A 20,471-nucleotide genomic window follows, 5' to 3' on the forward strand; every position below is an offset into this window, starting at 1 on the left:
CCAGCTTGATTCATTTCCGCGTAAATAGATGTGGTCTTACTGATTTCCTTGCAGGATCTCGTTTTTTAGACCTAGCACCTAATTTTTAGACCGAATAACTTACATTTGAGACCTTTTTAGGCCTTGTAAATTGGATTGCTGGATTTTAGACTTTACGGCTTTTTAAGACCAGTGCGGGAACCCTGCTCTATGAAGCAGTGTGGTGTCTGCATTTGCGTCTTAGCTGCTGTGTTGTTCATACCCTGGCTTTGTCTTTGACAGTGTTGTAGCGTTCCTGCAGGTCCTGCAGCTCCAGCTGGGTGACGTAGTGTTCGGCCATGTTGGCGCCTTTCAGAGTGATGGTGTCCAGGAGGCTGCTGTGGCTGAGCACCTCCTCATAGAGCAGCTGAAACGACCACAGGTTTGGTACAGGGTTATCGCTTGAGAAAAACAAACAAACGTTTCTACTTAACAAACATTCAAATTTCTCTAAACGTTCAGTGATTAACACTAGAAGAGCCGTGAGGGGTCACAGTGACCCCTGGGAGGGAAAATGTTTTATATCTTGGCACATCAAATTTCAGGACCTTCCTTTCATGACTTTTCCTAGATATGTGCGTTCTACCACCCCAGTATCCTGACATTTTCAAAATCACTTCAGGATAAGATAGTATAAAGCTGTTTTATAGTTTTTCTGTGTAGGAGGGCAGGCTAAAAAAAAGAAGCGCCCTCTAGTGATCTCTGTGTGTAAATAGCAGATTTACATTCTAAAAAGGGGGTCTATTTGACCCCCAAGGCGGCTCTACTAGTAGGTAAAATAGGCACGGCTGTTGTAGTGATTAATACAGTAGATGGAAAGGGGCACCTTGGCTTTGCCCAGGTTGGCAGTTTTGTCTCTCATCTCTGAGCACTGTTTGTCCGTGGGGTCTAGACTCTCCTCCACACGCTCCACCCAGCCCACAAACTGGCGCACGTCCTCCTGGTAGCTGGTCCACTGGGAGAGGGCACCCTCCAGTTGGCTGTGAGGACATATAGCACACATTCAGACCATACATACAGTCAGCTTAGTACCACTAAGATTGAGTTAAGTACGATAACAACATGGCATTGGAATCGCGTGACGTTAGAATTATAAGGTTACATTTTTGTCAAAATGTTTCTTTTTTTACATAGTCTGATCCATTAGGTGTTTATTAATGCCTGTGTGGTGTTATTTTTAAAATGTTTATTTTTTTCTCACAAAACATAATGGAATGTAAAAACTTTGACGCTCAATATCTCTGAACTACCCTAAACGGAGATTCTAGAACCTTATAATTCTAAGCTCACGATCGGTCAAAAGAGGAGTAAAAGTACTGGAGGGAGCTGACCTTTTGCACTGGATGGAGGCAGAGATCAGGCCGTCCCAGGAGTCCTTCAGGTCCTGGATGAGCTTGCGGACCACGGGGACTCCCTCGGCGGAGGTGTTCCTCTGGACAGACTCCCCTCTGGTGCTCAGCATCTTCAGCTGGATCTCCTTCTCCTGACGGGCCGTCAGCAAGGCCTGGAGGGACACCCATGGTAAATGGACTGCACTTACATAGCGTCTTGTTCCAAAGCGCTTTACAACGGCCTCTCATTCACCCATTCACACACACATTCACACACAAATGGCGGCCAAGCTACCATGCAAGGCGCCGGCCGGCCCCGCTCACTGGGAGCAATTTTGGGGTTCAGTGTCTTGCCCAGTGTCTCTACCACCTGCGCCACAGCCGCCATCAATGGGACATTAATGGGTCAATCCATGTCTTGGAGATTTTACTTTATTATCAGACCGCTTTTAGACCTTTACAGAGCCACCACTCTGTCCCACTGTACCTCCAGCTTGATCATCCTGCTGTCCAGGACGTGTTTGTCTGCGGTCGGGGTGCAGTACGTCTGCAGCATGTGGCTGGTGTCGGCCACCCAGTTCTGGAGCTCCTTCAGGCCCTGGGAGAAGAGCTGGTGCTCGGTGACGATGCGGTCGATCCTCGAGGCCTTCTCCTGTGGAAGCACACAGCCCAGATGACCCTCTGTGTGTTCAGGGAATAACTCAATACAAAGTGAACCTGTAGTGTATTCACGTCTGCAAATGCCAGAGGGGCTAGAGTAAATTTGTAGAAGAACGAAATAAGTAGTAATAAGGACAATCGTATTATAGTAATAGTATCCTCAGCAAAAAGATAGTGTGTTTGTTCATAGAAAAAAAATATCTAAGCAAGGGTTATGGTTAAATCATCAGTGTATTAGTAACACACTATATTAGCAATTGGGAATTACCTTACGCAAACATTAGACAGCAGTTATTCAAATCGTGCATATACTGTAGCAGCTACAGAATGATATTTCATTGATCAACAAAGAAATCGTAACCAAGGTGGTCAGCTACAAGCAGACCCAGTCTAGTGCCTCTGCCCTCTGCCCTCCTCCTCCAGGTCTACGCCCAGACAGAGCCCCACTGGGCGGGCGGGCCGGCTGACAGTTACCTTGGTCAGGTTGGTTAAAGCTAGGTACTGAGCGGAGAGCTGCGACACACGGTGCACAAAGCCCTTGCCGGCCGCGTGTTCGTCCAACAGCGACTGGGCCTTCTCTCTCAGCCTGCCCAGGGGAACCTCCTGAGAGGCTAACTCCTCCAGCACCGACTGGAACAGCACAAGCAGGTTATCACAGAGGCATGCGAGCAAACACACAGACAAGCCAGTTAACATCAGATAGTTAGCGTTAGCCCAAAGGGGGGTTAAGCTGACAACAGAGAGGGGTGAGGAAGAGGGAGAAGGAGATTTGGTTAATGTTATAATAGTCATGAAATGCTGGCATGAAGTTTTATGAAGATAGAATCAGACAAAGAGGTTTGATGCAAGCATTTGAGAGTGTATGACAGCAAACTCTGTAAAAAGCTCTTCTCTACTCTGTAATGAACACACACACACACACACGCACGCACACACACACGTGCGTGCAAACAACACACACACACGAACACAAAAGCACAAACACACAGCAGCAGCACCGCTGCACAGATTAAATTAGATGCAGAAATGAGCCGTTAACAGTTAATGAGAAGCTTGGACACAGCAGTGCAGCAGACAAGGTCAGTGATGACGATTCACCATGACAGAGCTGAGATGGGAAGCTTCTGCAGATGGCAGTGCTGTGGGCGTTGGCATGGCTGTGGCATGGCTGTGAGGTTGTGAATGGTTGTGACTTATCATCATGATTGCTCTTCATGGAGAGGCATGATGCCATAGAAATAGAACTTCTATTCATTCTATTTCTATGCAGGATGACCAGCCAGAGCGGCCAGGAGGACCGTACCTGTAGCTTGTGCAGCTCCTGCTTCTTGGCGGTGAGGTCGTGCAGTCGCGTGCTGCTCTCCTGCACGGCGACCTCCGTCCCGTTAAGCCACTTCTGGAGAGGCTCCGCACTCGCCTCAAAGTCCTTCATCTGAGACTGGAGGTTCTGAAACACACACACGAGACACACTGTGACACCCAGCACGGTAACCACGGTAACCAGGCATCCATTTAACACTACAACAGCTGTGCCTATTTTACCTACTAGTAGAGCCGCCTCGGGGGTCTAATAGACCCTCTTTTTAGAATGTAAATCTGCTATTTACACACAGAGATCACTAGAGGGCGCTTCTTTTTTTAGCCTGCAAAACAGCTTTATGCTATCTTATCCTGAAGTGATTTTGAAAATGTAAGGATACTGGGTGGTAGAACGCACATATCTAGGAAAAGTCATGAAAGGAGGGTCCTGAAATTTGATCGAGTGCAAAGACCCCTCGCGGCTCTTCTAGTGTTAATACCCTCTCACACATGTGTGTGGTGTAATGCAACAGGGTTACAAAACGGATTACATAACGAAGAAGTACAGTGTAATCAATGTCTTACGTACTATATGATTCGACAGACCATGCAGTCTCATCTGGAGGGAATCACAACGCTGTAGACTAAAACAGGAACTTTGTGACGTTAGAATTATAAGGTTCTATCTCAATTTTTGTCAAAATGTAGTTTTTTACATAATCTGATCCATTAGGTGTTTATTAATGCCTGTGTGGTGTTATTTTTAAAAATGTTGACATTTTTGAGTTAGTAATTAATAAAATACAAAGGTTCCATCTCACAAAACATAATGGAATGTAAAAACTTTGACGCTCGATATCTCTGAACGACCCTAAACGGAGATAGAACCGTATAATTCTAAACGGAGATAGAACCGTATAATTCTAAACGGAGATAGAACCTTATAATTCTAAACGGAGATAGAACCTTATAATTCTAAACGGAGATAGAATCTTATAATTCTAAGCTCACGACTTATTGATTACCTGCAGAGCGGTCTCCCTCTGGTGCAGGTTAGACATCAGAGTTTTCCAGTCCTCTCTGGCACTGCTCATTTTGGCCTGAACTGCATCCACTCTTTCTTTGGCAGCAACACTGATGACCAGCTCAGCGTTGAACAACACACCATTCAGCTTGGAGTGCCCCAGCTCCCTGTCACTCAGGAACTCCTTGGGATGGAGAGAGAGAGAGAGAGAGAGAGAGAGAGAGAGAGAGAGAGAGAGAGAGAGAGAGAGAGAGAGAGAATATGAACAGATATCTCTGGGATGGAGAGAGAGAGAGAATATGAACAGATATCTCTGGGATGGAGAGAGAGAATATGAACAGATATCTCTGGGATGAAGAGAGATAGAATATGAACAGATATCTCTGGGATGGAGAGAGAGAGAATATGAACAGATATCTCTGGGATGGAGAGAGATAGAATATGAACAGATATCTCTGAGATGGAGAGAGAGAGAGAGAATATGAACAGATATCTCTGAGATGGAGAGAGAGAGAGAATATGAACAGATATCTCTGAGATGGAGAGAGAGAGAATATGAACAGATATCTCTGGGAGGGAGAGAGAGAGAATATGAACAGATATCTGGGATGGAGAGAGATAGAATATGAACAGATATCTCTGGGATGAAGAGAGAGAGAATATGAACAGATATCTCTGAGATGGAGAGAGAGAGAGAGAGAATATGAACAGATATCTCTGGGATGGAGAGAGATAGAATATGAACAGATATCTCTGGGATGAAGAGAGAGAGAATATGAACAGATATCTCTGAGATGGAGAGAGAGAGAGAGAATATGAACAGATATCTCTGCGATGGAGAGAGAGAGAATATGAACAGATATCTCTGGGATGGAGAGAGATAGAATATGAACAGATATCTCTGAGATGGAGAGAGATAGAATATGAACAGATATCTCTGGGAGGGAGAGAGAGAGAATATGAACAGATATCTCTGGGATGGAGAGAGAGAGAGAGAGAATATGAACAGATATCTCTGGGATGGAGAGAGGGGGAATATGAACAGATATCTCTGGGATGGAGAGAAAGAGAATATGAACAGATATCTCTGGGATGGAGAGAGAGAGAATATGAACAGATATCTCTGTGATGGAGAGAGAGAGAATATGAACAGATATCTCTGGGATAGAGAGAGATAGAATATGAACAGATATCTCTGGGATGGAGAGAGAGAGAGAATATGAACAGATATCTCTGGGATGGAGAGATAGAATATGAACAGATATCTCTGCAATCCAACAGTCACCTTTTGACTGTTGCTCATTACAGGTGAAAAGTGCTTGCTTTTGAATAGATTACACTGAAAAAAGTAAATCTAAGTAAGATGAAATAATCTTAAATCAATGCTTTGATGTTTTTATGTCTGAAGGGCTCTGCACACAGCGTGCGATTTCTGTTGCGCGTCAACGTTCCATTTTGAAGTTTGAATGGAAGTCTATGAGAACATCGCATTTACCCACACACGGACCCGATTTTAATCGCACGGCGAACATTCGATTCCATTCATTTTGAATGGGACAAAGCACACGGCGTGCGAGTTTTGTCGCACTGTCAAAATGAATGGAATCGAATGTTCGCCGTGCGATTAAAATCGGGGCCGTGTGTGGGTAAATGCGATTTGACTAGTTTTAAGATTTTGCTTTTACTTGTTTTAACAAAATCTTGGCAAGTGAAATTTTCCTGTTCTGTTGGCAGATAATTCTGCTTATTTTTAAGTATTAAAATATTCTTGAGAGATGACTTTTCTACTGTAGTAAGGGCAGTGCCACTCACATTTGTACAATTTATTAGACAGATACAGTGAAGACATGTCAGCAGGGCATGGGCCAGATTCTAACCCATGCCGACATGGGCATGTGTGTGCACTATAGACCGTGGTGCTAGACCACTGGACCACCCCAGTCCACATCTTTTCTACAGTAGTAAACCTCAGTGTTGTATTGTTGTGTCCTACCTGGATCTTCTGCAGGCTAGAGGAGGCCTCGCTGAGGTTCTGAGGCACGTCGAAGCACTTTGCCGTGTTGATCTTGGCGTTGACCAGCCACTGCTGAAACTCTCGGAAGGCCGAGCGGAACCTCTGTTCCAGAAGCTTCTCCTTGCTCTGACATTCCCTGGAGGCCTGCAGGCTCAGACTGGAGGGGAACGGGAGACAAAACTCAAAATTGAGTTTTTTACATAATCTGATCCATTAGGTGTTTATTAATGCCTATGTGGTGTTATTTTTAAAATGTTGATATTTTTGAGTTAGTAATTCATAAAATACAAAGATTCCATGTCACAAAACATAATGGAATGTAAAAACCTTGACGCTCAATATCTCTGAACTACCCTAAACAGAGATAGAACCTTATAATTCTAAGCTCACGAAAAGGGATTTCTCACAACAAAGAGTCATGGTAAATGGCTCTACCACAGCAGCATTCTGTAAAGGCACAACAAACTGAAGGAGATTAACGTGTTGGCAGGAGTGCTTAATCTCACGGCTAAATCCTCCTCCTCACCTACAAATCCCTCCACGCCTGCGCCCCCCAGTACCTAACTGACCTCCTCCCCCAGCATACCCCTTCCCGGAACCTGCAGTCCACAGACATTGGCCTGCTATCCACCCCCTGCACCAACCTACGGACCTTTGGGGACAGAGCCTTCAGCGTGGCCGCACCTACTCTCTGGAACTCCCTCCCCATAGTGATCCGCAACGCCCCCACCCTTGACTCCTTCAAATTAGCCCTCAAAACACATCTGTTCTCCAAGGCCTTTGGCCCCTAGTCATTGTTTCAGTTTTTGCTTTGTTTGTTTTCTGTTTTGTCTGTCCGTTCATTCCCTTGTAAAGCGTCCTTGGGTTTTTGAAAGGCGCTATATAAATTAAAGTTATTATTATTATTATTATTATTATTATTATTATCTCACCTGTTGTACTCTTTGATGAGGGAGGACACTCTCTCTGACTGTGTGCCCAGGTCTTTGGAAAATCGACACAGGTCATTCAGCTGGGACTTGAGACTGTCTGACATGGGCTCCACTTTGAGCAGCCCCTCCAGAGTGTCCTAGGGGGACAAACATAGAAGGAGAAACAAAGTTCAGAGGAGAGGATAAAGGGAGCAATGAAAGTATATTCGGTTGTTAAGTCTGACGTTTAGCAATTTCCGGGTCCAAATAAAAAATCCCCCGTACCAGTGTACTAAAGCGGTAGAATGACAGTTCAATCGTTTTTTTAGACTCAGATCTATTCATACAACAAGGGACACAGCACTTTCCCGTTTTTCCCATATCGTCAGCGTCTTTGAGCCTCGAAAAGCGCTATACAAATATAATGAATTATTATTATTACTGCGGCATTTCGAAGAGAGCGCCTCAGCCGACGTTGGACCCGGAAACACGTCACGACTTAACAACCGAATAAGAAGAAACAAAGTTCAGAGGAGAGGATAAAGGGGAGGTCCTAGTGGTTGTAGCCCCATGGACACAGACAGCCAGCCCAGCCTTACCTTGGCTATGTGCCAGCCCTGCACAGCCTCCTCACAGCTGTTCTTCCCCTCGGCCTGGGCCAGTCTCTGGCGCCAGTCCTGCAGCTGACCGCTGAAGTCCTGGAGGTCCTGTTCCAGCCGGGCCGCCAGGGTGCTGAACTCCTGTTCAGAGCTGGCGATCTGAGAGAGGGCCGTCTCCAGGCCGGCGTGCGTCTGCAGTGCGCCGCGCTCCCACTGCTCCCAGGAGGACAGCAGGGTGGCCTCCTCCCTCTCCACAGCCTCAAACCCCCCCGAGCCCGTGTGATCCCGGGCGGCAGCCCCGCACCTCTGCACCCGGCCCAGCCTCTCTCTGCCCCACTGCCTGGAGTCAATCAGCTCCTGCAATGGAAAAAACATTTGAACAGGAAGCTCAACTGTTGTTGTTATCTACCAACTTCCCATTGGTCAATCTGATGTGTGTGCTTTTCCAAAAAAAGCGATTTAGGATTAATCTGTAATGGACCCTATGATGTCCCAGGCAGCAGGGTAGACATCCACTACCTCCCAGCACACCGTCTCCTGAGACACCAGCTTTTCCCCTTTACTGTGTCACCTAAGACTTCTACTGCCCCCCTTGTACTGTTTCTCTGTTCTCCAGTGTCTATATATATAAAAATAAAAATGTTCCTTCAGACTGCCAATGGCCCCTGAGCTAGATTAGTCTTCCTGATACGACTGGTGGATTGATGATTCACTTGCTTAGTCAAATGTATTGATTGTAAGTCGCTTTGGAATAAGGCTAGGTCTGCTAAATGCCAAAAATGTAAAATGTAAGTGGGATGTTTGGAGCATTCTCACCCGCACTTTGGAGAGCTTCCTCTGTACAGACGTGGAGTCTCCTGACAGGTCCGACCAGCGCTGCAGCTCCTCTTTGGCGGAGGTCAGCCAGTCGTTGAAGTCCCTCACGGCGTCCAGGTACAGCTCGTGCTCTGTCACAATGTCCTCCATGGACTGCATCTTACCCTGGGGGACAGCATAGAGGGATGACACTGTGAGCACAGAGTTGACTTTAACACTACAACAGCCGTGCCTATTTTTGTCATCCTCGAGGTGATGAAATTAGGGATTTCACTGCCATACAGACAAAACAGGAAGTGAATTGGCTTTTCTTTGGGTTCCAGCTTGATTCATTTCCGCGTAAATAGATGTGGTTGGACTGATTTCCTTGCAGGATCTCATTTTCAAGACCAAGCACCTCATCTTTAGACCGAATAACTGAAATGTAAGACCTTTTTAGGCCTTATAAATCGGATTGCTGGATTTCAGACTTGACGGCTTTTTAAGACCAGCGCGGGAACCCTGGGAATGCGCTTTCAAAAAAAGGAGCAAGGTGCAGATGACCTTTAGGTCTGATTACCTTTACGACAGCGATGATGTCGGCAAAGTGGCCGCTGAGTTCTGTCCTCAGCTCCGGGCCGAAGGTCTGGTCCCCGGTCTTCTCGTGTAGCTCTGCAGCCTTCCCCGTCAGGCGTGACAGGGCAGCGGTGTGGCCCTCCACGTCGGCCAGGATGGCCCTGAGGCGCTCCAGCAGAGAGGCCTTCTCCTTCAGGCCCGGCTGCTGGGGAAGGGCCGTCCCCACCTCCTCCTCCACCGACTCCATCCACTGCTGCAGCTGTCCTTTGCTCTCCTGGAAGCTGCTCCACTGCGCCACCGTCCACTCTAACCGGCTGGAGGAGTCGACACACAAACGTACCGTGACGTTAGAATTATAAGGTTCTATCTCCATTTTTGTCAAAATTGAGTTTTTTACATAATCTAATCCATTAGGTGTTTATTAATGCCTGTGTGGTGTTATTTTTTAAATGTTGAAATTTTTGGGTTAGTAATTCATAAAATACAAAGATTCCATCTCACAAAACATAATGGAATGTAAAAACTTTGAAGCTCAATATCTCTGAACTACCCTAAACGGAGATAGAACCTTATAATTCTAAGCTCACGATACACAGGGGTGCAGGGTAGTCAGATGCATTGTAAATGGACTGCACTTATATTGCGCCTTTATCCAAAGCCCTTTACAACAGCCTCTCGTTCACCCGTCCACACACACATTCACACACCAGTGGCGGCAAGCTACCATGCAAGGCGCCGGCCGGCCCGCTCACTGGGAGCAATTTGGGGTTCAGTGTCTTTCCCAAGGACACTTCGACATGTGGCCAGCCAGGGCTCAAACCTTGCGATCGTTAAACAGCGGCTCTACCTCCTGCGCCACAGCCGCCCCATTGCTTACCACTGACATGTGTCATCTGACATTGTGCAACTCGCAGTACTTCAGCTATGTAAAAGTGATTGTTTCATTGGGGCCCAGATGGGGGCAGCGTTGACACTCGGTACCTGTGACAGCTCATTGATAGGTAGAGACCAGGACAAGGTACCTGTGACAGCTCATTGATAGGTAGAGACCAGGACACGGTACCTGTGACAGGTCATTGATAGGTAGGGACCAAGCCAAGGTACCTGTGACAGCTCATTGATTGGTAGGGACCAGGACAAGGTACATGTGACAGCTCATTGATAGGTAGGGACCAGACTACGGTACATGTGACAGCTCATTGATAGGTAGGGACCAGGCCAAGGTACATGTGGCAGCTCATTGATTGGTAGGGACCAGGACAAGGTGCCTGTGACAGCTCATTGATTGGTAGGGACCAGACCACGGTACATGTGACAGCTCATTGATAGGTAGGGACCAGGCCAAGGTACCTGTGGCAGCTCATTGCAGTCATAAGCATGTTGGCCCATGCATCCTTCAGGCTCTTGAGCTGCGTGCGGATGGCCTCCTGTCCCTCCACACTGTTGTGCTTCAGGACCTGCTCGCCCTTCCCTACGGTCATGTTCAGCTTCACCTCGCCCTCACCCTTCATCAGCAGAATGTCCTGCACACATTATAGAGGAAGTAGAAGACTTGTTTAACAACTAAAACATCTGAAAAACAATAATGGTTACAGATACAGTCTATCATGGTTACAGATACAGTCTATCATGGTTACAGATACAGCTATCATGGTTACAGATACAGTCTATCATGGTTACAGATACAGCTATCATGGTTACAGATACAGCTATCATGGTTACAGATACAGCTATCATGGTTACAGATACAGTCTATCATGGTTACAGATACAGCTATCATGGTTACAGATACAGTCTATCATGGTTACAGATACAGTCTATCATGGTTACAGATACAGCTATCATGGTTACAGATACAGCTATCATGGTTACAGATACAGCTATCACGGATTCAGAGATACAGCCACTCATGTACAGTAGAGTATCATTATAATGGATACAGCAGGTACAGGAAGTCATCATGGCTCACCTGTACGAGGCCCAGTCTCTTCTCCAGAGTCTCCTTGTTGCCCAGGGTGCTGTTGAGGGAGCCCAGGCGCTCCTGCACCCCGTTCAGCCAGGCCCAGGTGGCCTGCAGCGTCTCCTGGAAGGCCTGCTGCTCCTGCAGGGTGAGCTGACAGCTGCGCAGCCGCTCCCTGACCCGCCGCTGCAGCGCCTGGTGCTGCGACTGCAGCTGCGCAGACACCCTGGTCTCGCTGCCGTCGCCCCGGGCGTTCTGGTTCAGCGCCTGTGACTCCTGACACAGACGCTCAAACGTGTCCCTGCATTGGTAGGTGGAGAATGTAGAAAGGTATGTTAACACTAGAAGAGCCGTGAGGGGTCACGGTGACCCCTGTGAGTAAAAACATATTTCTATCTTTGCACTCGATCAAATTTCAGGACCCTCCTTTCATGACTTTTCCTAGATATGTGCGTTCTACCACCCCAGTATCCTTATCCATCACTTCAGGATAAGATAGTATAAAGCTGTTTTGCAGTTTTTCTGTGTAGGAGGCAGGCTAAAAAAAAGAAACGCCCTCTAGTGATCTCTGTGTGTAAATAGCAGATTTACATTCTAAAAAGGGGGTCTATTTGACCCCCAAGGCGGCTCTACTAATAGGTAAAATAAAAAATGTTGACTCCTGACACAGGCGCTCAAACGTGTCCCTACATTGGTAGATGTGTAGAATGTATATCAAATCAAAATCAAGTTTTATTTGTATAGCGCACAAGATGCAACTCAATGCGCTTTACATACTGACAGAGCCGCATGCAGGCAAAAGTAAAAAACCTGTACACTATGTAGCCAGGAAAATTCCCTTGCAGCCCTCTACTCATAGAGCGACTACTCCAGTTCGCCTACCAGCACCCAGCGGCTGGGTATGTTAATAGAAAAAAGTTGCAACATTCTGCACTATAGTAAAGTTTTTTGTATTTTTAAAAATATATTTTACATGCATACATGGGTTGCATTAGTACACTGCACCTACATGACACATCAAACATAACAAAGGCAAAGAGATGACAAAAGCAAAACAAATGACTATGATTTATTAGTGAAGGCAAACCGCGGGGCGCCCTTTCTGCAGTAGGTCAACTAAATCACCAGGGAGATAATCAAGAAAGGGTTGCCAGATATTATAGAAAAAGTCGTCATTCCCCTTTAATGTACCGTAGCACTGAGGCGTTCCATAGGAAAGACCTTAAAGGTTTCTTTGTACCACCGTGTGACTGTGGAAAGGAACGTTTTTTAGATGCCCTGAACCTTCTTACATTTTCAGAATTTGCTATAGAGAATTCTAGTGACGATGACTTGCTTCTATATGATTTTAAAATGTTGTTTACATTTACATTTTACATTTTTGGCATTTAGCAGACGCCTTATTCCAAAGCGGCTTACAATCGATACATTTGACTAAGCAAGTGAATCATCAATCCACCAGTCGTAGCAGGAAGAGTAATCTAGCTCAGGCCCGGGGGCCATTGGCAGTCTCAGTGATAGATAGATATAAAAAAAAATATGCTGGAGAACAGAGAGACAGTACAAGGGGGGGCAGTAGAAGTCATAGGGGACACAGTAAAGTGGAAAAGCGGGTGTCTCAGGACAGGAGACGCAGTGCTGGGGGGTAGTGGATGTCTCAGGAGGAGCAGTTAAGGTGTAACCTGAAGAGATGTTTGTATATAAAGTAGACCCGTCACCTTTCATTGAGCACCTCCTGTTGGTATTCCTCCACCCGCTCCAGCGCGGCCTTCTCAGGCCCGCTCTGTCTGTCTCCAGGCAGCTCGGAGGTCATCCTCTGCTCCATACGCTCCAGCCACAGCCTCAGCTTCCTCAGACGCCCCTCAAACCTGACACACAGAGGTCATCAGAGGTCATCACAATGTCACAGTCATGGACTAACAGAAAGATAGAACACATCATCTACAACTCGTGACGTTAGAATTATAAGGTTCTATCTCCGTCTAGGGTAGTTCAGAGATATTGAGCGTCAAAGTTTTTTACATTCCATTATGTTTTGTGAGATGGAACCGTAGTATTCTATTAATTAGTAACTCAAAAATGTCAACATTTAAAAAATAACACCACACAGGCATTAATAAACACCTAATGGATCAGATTATGTCAAAAACAAAATTTTAACAAAAATGGAGATAGAACCTTATAATTCTAACGTCTCTAACTGTACTCGTCAGGCCAATATGCTGCTGGGCACCAAGTCTTGTTTACCCGTTCAGGAGGGAGGTGCTCTCCTCCAGGGTCTGGTGGTTCTGTCTGCACTGCTCCACAAACCGGTCCCAGTCCTGTTGGATGGAGGAGAGGTGCTGCTGCACCTGGCCGGCGCTGGCCTTAGGGAGGTGGAGCAGGAGCTTCTCCCCCTCCTCACACACCTGAGTCAGACGCACCTCGCCCTCCTCCACGCGCTCCAGCGCCCCCTTAAGGATAGGAGGAGGAGGAGGACATGTTTGTTTGTGTGAGTCACAAGGTAGGTACACTTGTGATGCGTACAGTCATTAGGCGTGTTTGTGATGGTTGAAGGTAATGGGGGTTAGTTGCAGTGGTGTAGTCTAGTTTTTTCTAGTGGGTATACTGTGAATTTTCCCTCCCAGCCTCATATCGTTCATTTCGGAACGCCATAAAAATAAATCTGCGTTCCCTGTCTAACGTTATATATATCTAAATGACATGTTATAAGGATGATCTGTGCATGATAGTGCTGCATTTTGACATATTTCATGTCGCATCTCCCCCCTTTGATGGTATATGACGCTATAGTCAGTCCCAATGGTCCAAAATTCAAGTGCTTCGTAACACAGACGGGGTGAATTGTATGAATGAAAGTGTGAAAGTTCTGTCACAAAACGCTGTTACGTATCCTCACACATTTTTAAGTGGTTATATGGAAATCCTTGGCCTTTCCTAGTGGGTATACGGCGTAGTCCTGCGTATCACGTAGACTACACCACTGGTTTGTTGTGAAGAGACTGTACCTTGACTTTCTGTAGTTTGCGCTCCACAGTGTGAGTGTCCCCTGAACGGTCGGAGCACTCCTTCACTATGTCCCTCTGCTCAGAGAGCCACCGGTGGAACTCCTGCACCAGATCTACAGAGGAAGAGAGACCTTCTCTGTCAACACACCCCTTCCTGGAACCTGCGGTCCTCAGACATGGGTCTGCTCTCCACCCCCCGCACCAACCTACGGACCTTCGGGGGCAGAGCCTTCAGTGTGGCAGCTCCCACCCTCTGGAACTCTCTCCCCACAGCGATCTGCAATGCCCCCCCCCTACCCTGGACACCTTTAAATCAGCCCTCAAAACCCACCTGTTCTCTAAGGCCTTTGGCCTCTAATTTAGTTTGTCACTCTCGCTGTCTTTGTTTCTTTGCTTTGTTTTTCTGTCCTGTCTGTCTGATTTTCTGTCTATGAAATCTGTTAAGCGTCCTTGGGTTTGAGAAAGGCGCTATATAAATCTAAGATATTATTATTATTAGAGAAGGGTCATCATCATCATCATCAGTTCTAAAAAGTAAAGTATAACATTTATATTTAAGTCAGTTAGCAGCACACACTTTTATCCAGAGCGACTGGAAGTACTTTCCTAAAGTAAAGGTAACGACTATACTATAATACATCCCAATAATCGCAAGTAAGAAACATTCATCTTTAACATTTTCACATGTACACTATGCTCTTATATAGCCTTCGCCTATAGGAACCGATGTTCCTCCTCACCATTGAAGACCTGTTGTAGGCACTGCTGCAGGGTGGCCAGGGTCCTGGAGGAGAGCTGGTTGACAGACTCATAGCTCTTTATGAGTTCAGTGAGTGCAGAGCCCAGGCCGGCCAGCTCCTCAGAGGGGTACTTCCTGCACAGAGTGTTGAGGCTCTCCCTGGTGGAGTCAATGCTGCCCTGCTGGTTCTGCAGCTCCTTCTGCAGGTCCTGTCATGACCACAGAGGACACACAGAGGACACACAGAGGATACATAGAGGACACATAGAGGACACACAGAGGACACATAGAGGACACATAGAGGACACACAGAGGACACATAGAGGACACATAGAGGACACACAGAGGACACATAGAGGACACATAGAGGACACATAGAGGACACACAGAGGACACACAAAGGACACATAGAGGACACACAGAGGACACACAGAGGACACACAAAGGACACAGAGAGGACACATAGGTAAGAATGAGGAGACTGTGATGTACCATTTAGATGTAGTAAGTTTGGGCAAACAGTGTTCTCAGTCAGAGCCATCCATTACTGGAATACTCTTCCTACTGATTTAAGAGAGTGCAATAGCTTTCTAACTTTTACACTTAAACTTAAGGGGTGGCTTAAACTAAACCAAATTTGTGATCATGAGTAATCATACTCATTTCAAGCACTGCTCGTAAACACTGTTTTTAATTATATTCGTCACTTTGTCATGTATCTGTGTATTGTCTTGTTTTGTATTGTATTACAATGTTGCGTCATTTGGCTGTGCCTGCTTATCTTGTATTGTCTTGCTTTGTCTTGTATTGTCATGTAGTGTATTGTCTGTTGTGTCGTTTTGTTGTGCTTGCTGATGTTTTTAATGACACTACACCGTTCATTTTGTAATAGCCTGCTCAGGGACTACAGATGGAAATTAGCTCATGAGCTAACTCTGGCGCATTTACATTGATGTGGAAACTGATTTGTTGATTAATGTGCACTGTCCCTGGTAAATAAATAAATTAATAAATGGAACACACACCATGGTCATTAGCACATGCAGTGATACCAGCTCTAAGATAAAACATTCAATTCGTTTTATCGTGAGCTTAGAATTATAAGGTTCTATCTCCGTTTAGGGTAGTTCAAAGATATTGAGCGTCAAAGTTTTTACATTCCATTATGTTTTGTGAGATGGAACCTTTGTATTTTATGAATTACTAACTCAAAAATGTCAACATTTTAAAAATAACACCACACAGGCATTAATAAACACCTAATGGATCAGATTACGTAAAAAACTAAATTTTGACAAAAATGGAGATAGAACCGTATAATTCTAACATCACGATATAGCACATTTGAATGTAATCCTTTTTGACTATCTACAGACTTTGCCTTCATGTCTAGTCTACCTTCACTCTGCTAGTCTACCTTCACTCTGCTAGGCTACCTTCACTCTGCTAGTCTACCTTTACTCTGCTAGGCTACCTTCACTCTGCTAGTCTACCTTCACTCTGCAGATGTCCTCTGGGTCCGGTCCGCTCGGCGAGGCCACCAGGGAATCTTCCATGCTCTTCAGCCAGAGAGACATCTGGGAAATGAAGTCCTCTAGCTGCTTCCTCTGACAGCTAAAGTCCCTGAGGTTGCCCCTGGCCTGCTCACACAACTTCTGAACATTGTTGATCTTCTTTCTCAGGTCAGCCTCCAAGACCTGAAATAAACATGCAAAGGTTTTGGCTATAAGGTTCTCCCAGTGTGTTCTGTTTGCAAAACAAAACAACTGAATTGATTTGGTTTTAAAAACTTGGAGAAAAAAAAAAGCAGGTAGCAAATAGCTTATTCCAAAACTTTAAATTGCACCATTATGAAGTCTGTGCATTGACTAGTTGACTGTAGCCTACCTGCAGCTTGGCAGGGGTCTCTTGACTACGACTCAGCTGCAGAAGTTCTGACACTTTTCCTTGTAGGGTCTCAAGTTTCTGCTCTTTCTCTCCCATTTCCACCTTTGCAGAGAGAGAGAGAGAGAGGGGGGGGGGGGGGATGAGAGAGAGAGGGAGAGAGAGAGGGGGAGAGAGACAGAGAGATAGAGAGGGAGAGAGAGAGAGGGAGGAGAGAGAGAGGGAGAGAGAGAGAGAGGGAGAGAGAGGGGGGGAGAGAGAGAGGGAGAGAGAGAGAGAGGGAGGAGAGAGAGGGAGAGAGAGAGAGGGATAGAAAACAAAAAGAAAATGACAGAGAGAAGGAGAACATTTAGTTGAATGTAGATGTTTGAGAGCACTTGAGAGTTGGGTTGTGCTGAGAGGGAAAAAATGTATCACAAATCACATAACAGACCCTAATTTACCATCATCACACCCCTGTTTCCCATAAACAGCAGTAAGGCACATCTCGTCTAACAGGTGTGACTGCATGCATCTTACCTGTAATGAAGATAGTCTGGCTGCCATCCTCTGGCTGTCATTGAGGTTGTTCAGGCTCTCACTCAGCTCCATCACAGAGCTGTTAGTCCAGCCCTCTATCTCCTCACTGATGCTGCGTACCTCCTCCCACAATGCCAAACTCTGGCTCAGGCACTCAATGTTTTCATCGATCCTCTCTGACACCTGTAAGCAACGATGATTTGATTGATGCACTCAATGCATTCTCTCTCAATCTCTCATACTGGACTGGACTGCACTTATTCGGCCTCTCATTCACTCATTCACTCATTCACACACACATTCACACCAATGGCGGCAAGCTACCATGCAAGGCGCCTGCCGGCCCGCTCACTGGGAGCAATTTGGGGGTTCAGTGTCTTGCCCAAGGACACTTCGACATGTGGCCAGCCGGGGCTCGAACCGCCGATCAGCCCAACCTTGCGATCATTAGACGGCGGCTCTACCTCCTGCACCACATGCCGCCCCATTCTCTCTCTCTCTCTCTCTCTCTCTCTCTCTCTCTCTCTCTCTCTCTCTCTCTCTCTCTCTCTCTCTCTCTCTCTCTCTCTCTCTCTCTCTCTCTCTCGCTCTCTCTCTCTCTCTCTCTCTCTCTCTCTCTCTCTCTACTTCTGTACTGTACTCAAACACAAGATGGCACATTTCTCTAGCGGCTAGTCACACTCACGTCCAGCCACTGGTCGACAAGACTCTCCATGTCCTTCTTCATCAGCTGGACCTCACAGTCGGGGATCTTCTTCAGCTCACTAAGCAGCTGTTTCCCTCTGCTAGAGAACCGGTCTAGGTCGTCCTGTCTGCACGACATCTCGGCCTTAGTGGCTTCATGCTGCACACATAGATTCAAGATTCAAGATTACTTTATTGTCTGTCACACAGTGACATAAATTCTCCTTCGACAGGCAGAAGTGCAGCTCAATTTCCACATTAAAACACACATAGGTCACATACATTAATACATACAATAAAAACAGACAGACATAGCAGTGTTTATAAAATGTAGTGCCTATTTAAAAAGTCCAGTCATAATAATTTAAAAATTCTTATGGTTTAAGAAGCAAACATTTTGTGGTTTAAAAAGAAAAACAATGCGGTTCCTATTTTGAAATGGTATAATAGTGAGAAAGAAAAGCTAACAGAATGATACAATGACAGTAAACATTACGTGCATTAGAAACTAAGATTCATATGACCGACAGGATATTGAGATCAGAGATTAAGGTCGTTGTTCTGACCTTGGACAGTGATCTCTTGGTTTCCTCATGGTCCTTCAGGGCAGAGCCGATCTCAGGCACGGCCTCTGCGCTCTCGATGACGGTGTTCACGGAGGTCTTCATGCTTTGGTACTCTCTCATCAGCTCCACGAGAACACTGCACTGCTCCTGCCTGACAAACATGTGAGAAGTTTAGAAGTGAATCCATCTTTTATTTTGATTGATTGAAGGCTCACGGGAAAAGTGTTAACACTAGAAGAGCCGTGAGGGGTCCTGTGAGTAAAAAAAAAAAATCTATCTTTGCACTCGATCAAATTTCAGGACCCTCCTTTCATGACTTTTCCTAGATATGTGCGTTCTACCAGCCAGTATCCTTACATTTTCAAAAAGGATAAGATAGTATAAACAGGGGTGCACATAACTGGTGCGCCAGTGCGCATGCGTCGCCAAAATGCATGCTGCGCGGCAGATCAGCCGCATGAAGGCGCTTTTGCGCACCAACAGCTGGGTCCAAGAAGCAAGCCCCACCAAGTAAGTAACTATTTGCCGTCCCCTCAGCCGAAGGCGCGACGAGTAATCCATCACGACGACCACGGCGACTCCCCTCACGAAAACATTCGGAAAGTATCGTAACTCGTACTTTCATTCCGCGTATCGCGTATCGTGTATCGCACGGTTATCACGCCGACACGTGGAAATTCAGTCCCGAACGACTCGTCGCTAAAAGGAAAAACAACACCAAGGGACTTCACGTTTCTTTTCTCTGAAGCTTTCAAACGTTCAGACGTTTGTTTTACAGCTTCATTATCGCACCTAGACCCCTGACCCAGGGAATATGGTAGGGAATTCTATTAGAAAAAAGAAGAAAAAAAAGACTTTGTTGCACAATCAAAATAACGAGCTATTTAAAGTGATGGCCTACAACATCCTCTACCATGGTTGAAATTGAGGACAGTGATAACTTACAGCAGTCAAGAGAGCAGTGATGATGATTAAGCTTGTAGCATAAGTAAATGCTTAGGCTGTAACTTTTTGTTGAAAAGTTGATTTCAGTGTTTACAGAACAGAGCAGTGCTTAAAGAGATGTCAGTTGATTTCATTGTGTTTAAAGGAGTCTGACAGACTTTCATGCTTAAAGAGCAGTCATTTGATTTTGCATTTGTTTATTTTGTTTTGCACACAATCATTTGTTCGTTCATCTTTATTTATGAATAAATGTCGTTTTGCTAATATAAGTTATCCATGTATCCCTTTTTCATCCATCCTGTGGGACGGGGTCGTGACTCGCGAGCTCGGGGAGCACCAAGCAGCATCCCTAGGTGCTCCTCTGAGCACTGGCCCCAAAAAGTTATGTGCACCCCTGAGTATAAAGCTGTTTTGCAGTTTTTTTGTGTAGGAGGCAGGCTAAAAGAAAAGAAGCGCCCTCTAGTGATCTCTGTGTGTAAATAGCAGATTTACATTCTAAAAAGGGGGTCTTATTTGGTCAAGGCGGCTCTACTAGTAGGTAAAATAGGCACGGCTGTTGTAGTGTTAAGACTGTGTTATACATCTTGACTCATATATTTCTGTATTCTAGACTCACCTCATATCCCTACACAGATATACGCCTGCATTGCATCCACACACACACACATACACAACCCCCCCCCCACCTGACCCTACCCCCACCCATTTTCTTTCTTTACTTTTATTCCCAATGTTTTAATCTCAATGTTTTTGTTGATCGCCGCTCTTTTTTGCTTTGTGTGTCTTGCTTTGAACCACATTCATGGACCATATGTGTACAGCTAAAATAATGGAAAAAACAGTAGACAAAACATGCCATGATTGTACATGTTGCTGAAACTGAAATAAAAACTAAGTTAAAAAAAAAAAAAAAAAAAAAAAAAGACTGTTACAGTGTGA

The 20,471-nt window shown here is 45.6% G+C and overlaps 1 protein-coding gene across 1 annotated transcript in view; it reads right to left on the reverse strand.

Annotated features, from left to right (window-relative positions):
* Window positions 1–20,471, reverse strand: part of syne1b (spectrin repeat containing, nuclear envelope 1b) — a gene marked incomplete at both ends in the record, with an annotated part of 140,201 nt that overhangs the window by 80,229 nt on the left and 39,501 nt on the right. The window contains 23 exons of the mRNA XM_080550517.1: window positions 242–385; window positions 845–998; window positions 1,350–1,522; window positions 1,837–2,001; window positions 2,484–2,639; window positions 3,313–3,456; window positions 4,334–4,516; window positions 6,326–6,503; window positions 7,279–7,415; window positions 7,857–8,213; window positions 8,673–8,837; window positions 9,232–9,541; window positions 10,578–10,750; window positions 11,197–11,488; window positions 12,906–13,055; window positions 13,435–13,640; window positions 14,196–14,308; window positions 14,936–15,143; window positions 16,428–16,631; window positions 16,822–16,923; window positions 17,338–17,520; window positions 18,023–18,181; window positions 18,588–18,738. Coding sequence (XP_080406643.1) covers window positions 242–385; window positions 845–998; window positions 1,350–1,522; window positions 1,837–2,001; window positions 2,484–2,639; window positions 3,313–3,456; window positions 4,334–4,516; window positions 6,326–6,503; window positions 7,279–7,415; window positions 7,857–8,213; window positions 8,673–8,837; window positions 9,232–9,541; window positions 10,578–10,750; window positions 11,197–11,488; window positions 12,906–13,055; window positions 13,435–13,640; window positions 14,196–14,308; window positions 14,936–15,143; window positions 16,428–16,631; window positions 16,822–16,923; window positions 17,338–17,520; window positions 18,023–18,181; window positions 18,588–18,738 — 4,207 coding nt within the window. The remainder of the gene's footprint in view (window positions 1–241; window positions 386–844; window positions 999–1,349; window positions 1,523–1,836; window positions 2,002–2,483; window positions 2,640–3,312; window positions 3,457–4,333; window positions 4,517–6,325; window positions 6,504–7,278; window positions 7,416–7,856; window positions 8,214–8,672; window positions 8,838–9,231; window positions 9,542–10,577; window positions 10,751–11,196; window positions 11,489–12,905; window positions 13,056–13,434; window positions 13,641–14,195; window positions 14,309–14,935; window positions 15,144–16,427; window positions 16,632–16,821; window positions 16,924–17,337; window positions 17,521–18,022; window positions 18,182–18,587; window positions 18,739–20,471) is intronic.

This window comes from Nansenia antarctica (genome assembly GCF_963989245.1).
Source record: "Nansenia antarctica genome assembly, chromosome: 1".
Lineage (NCBI taxonomy): Eukaryota > Metazoa > Chordata > Actinopteri > Argentiniformes > Microstomatidae > Nansenia > Nansenia antarctica.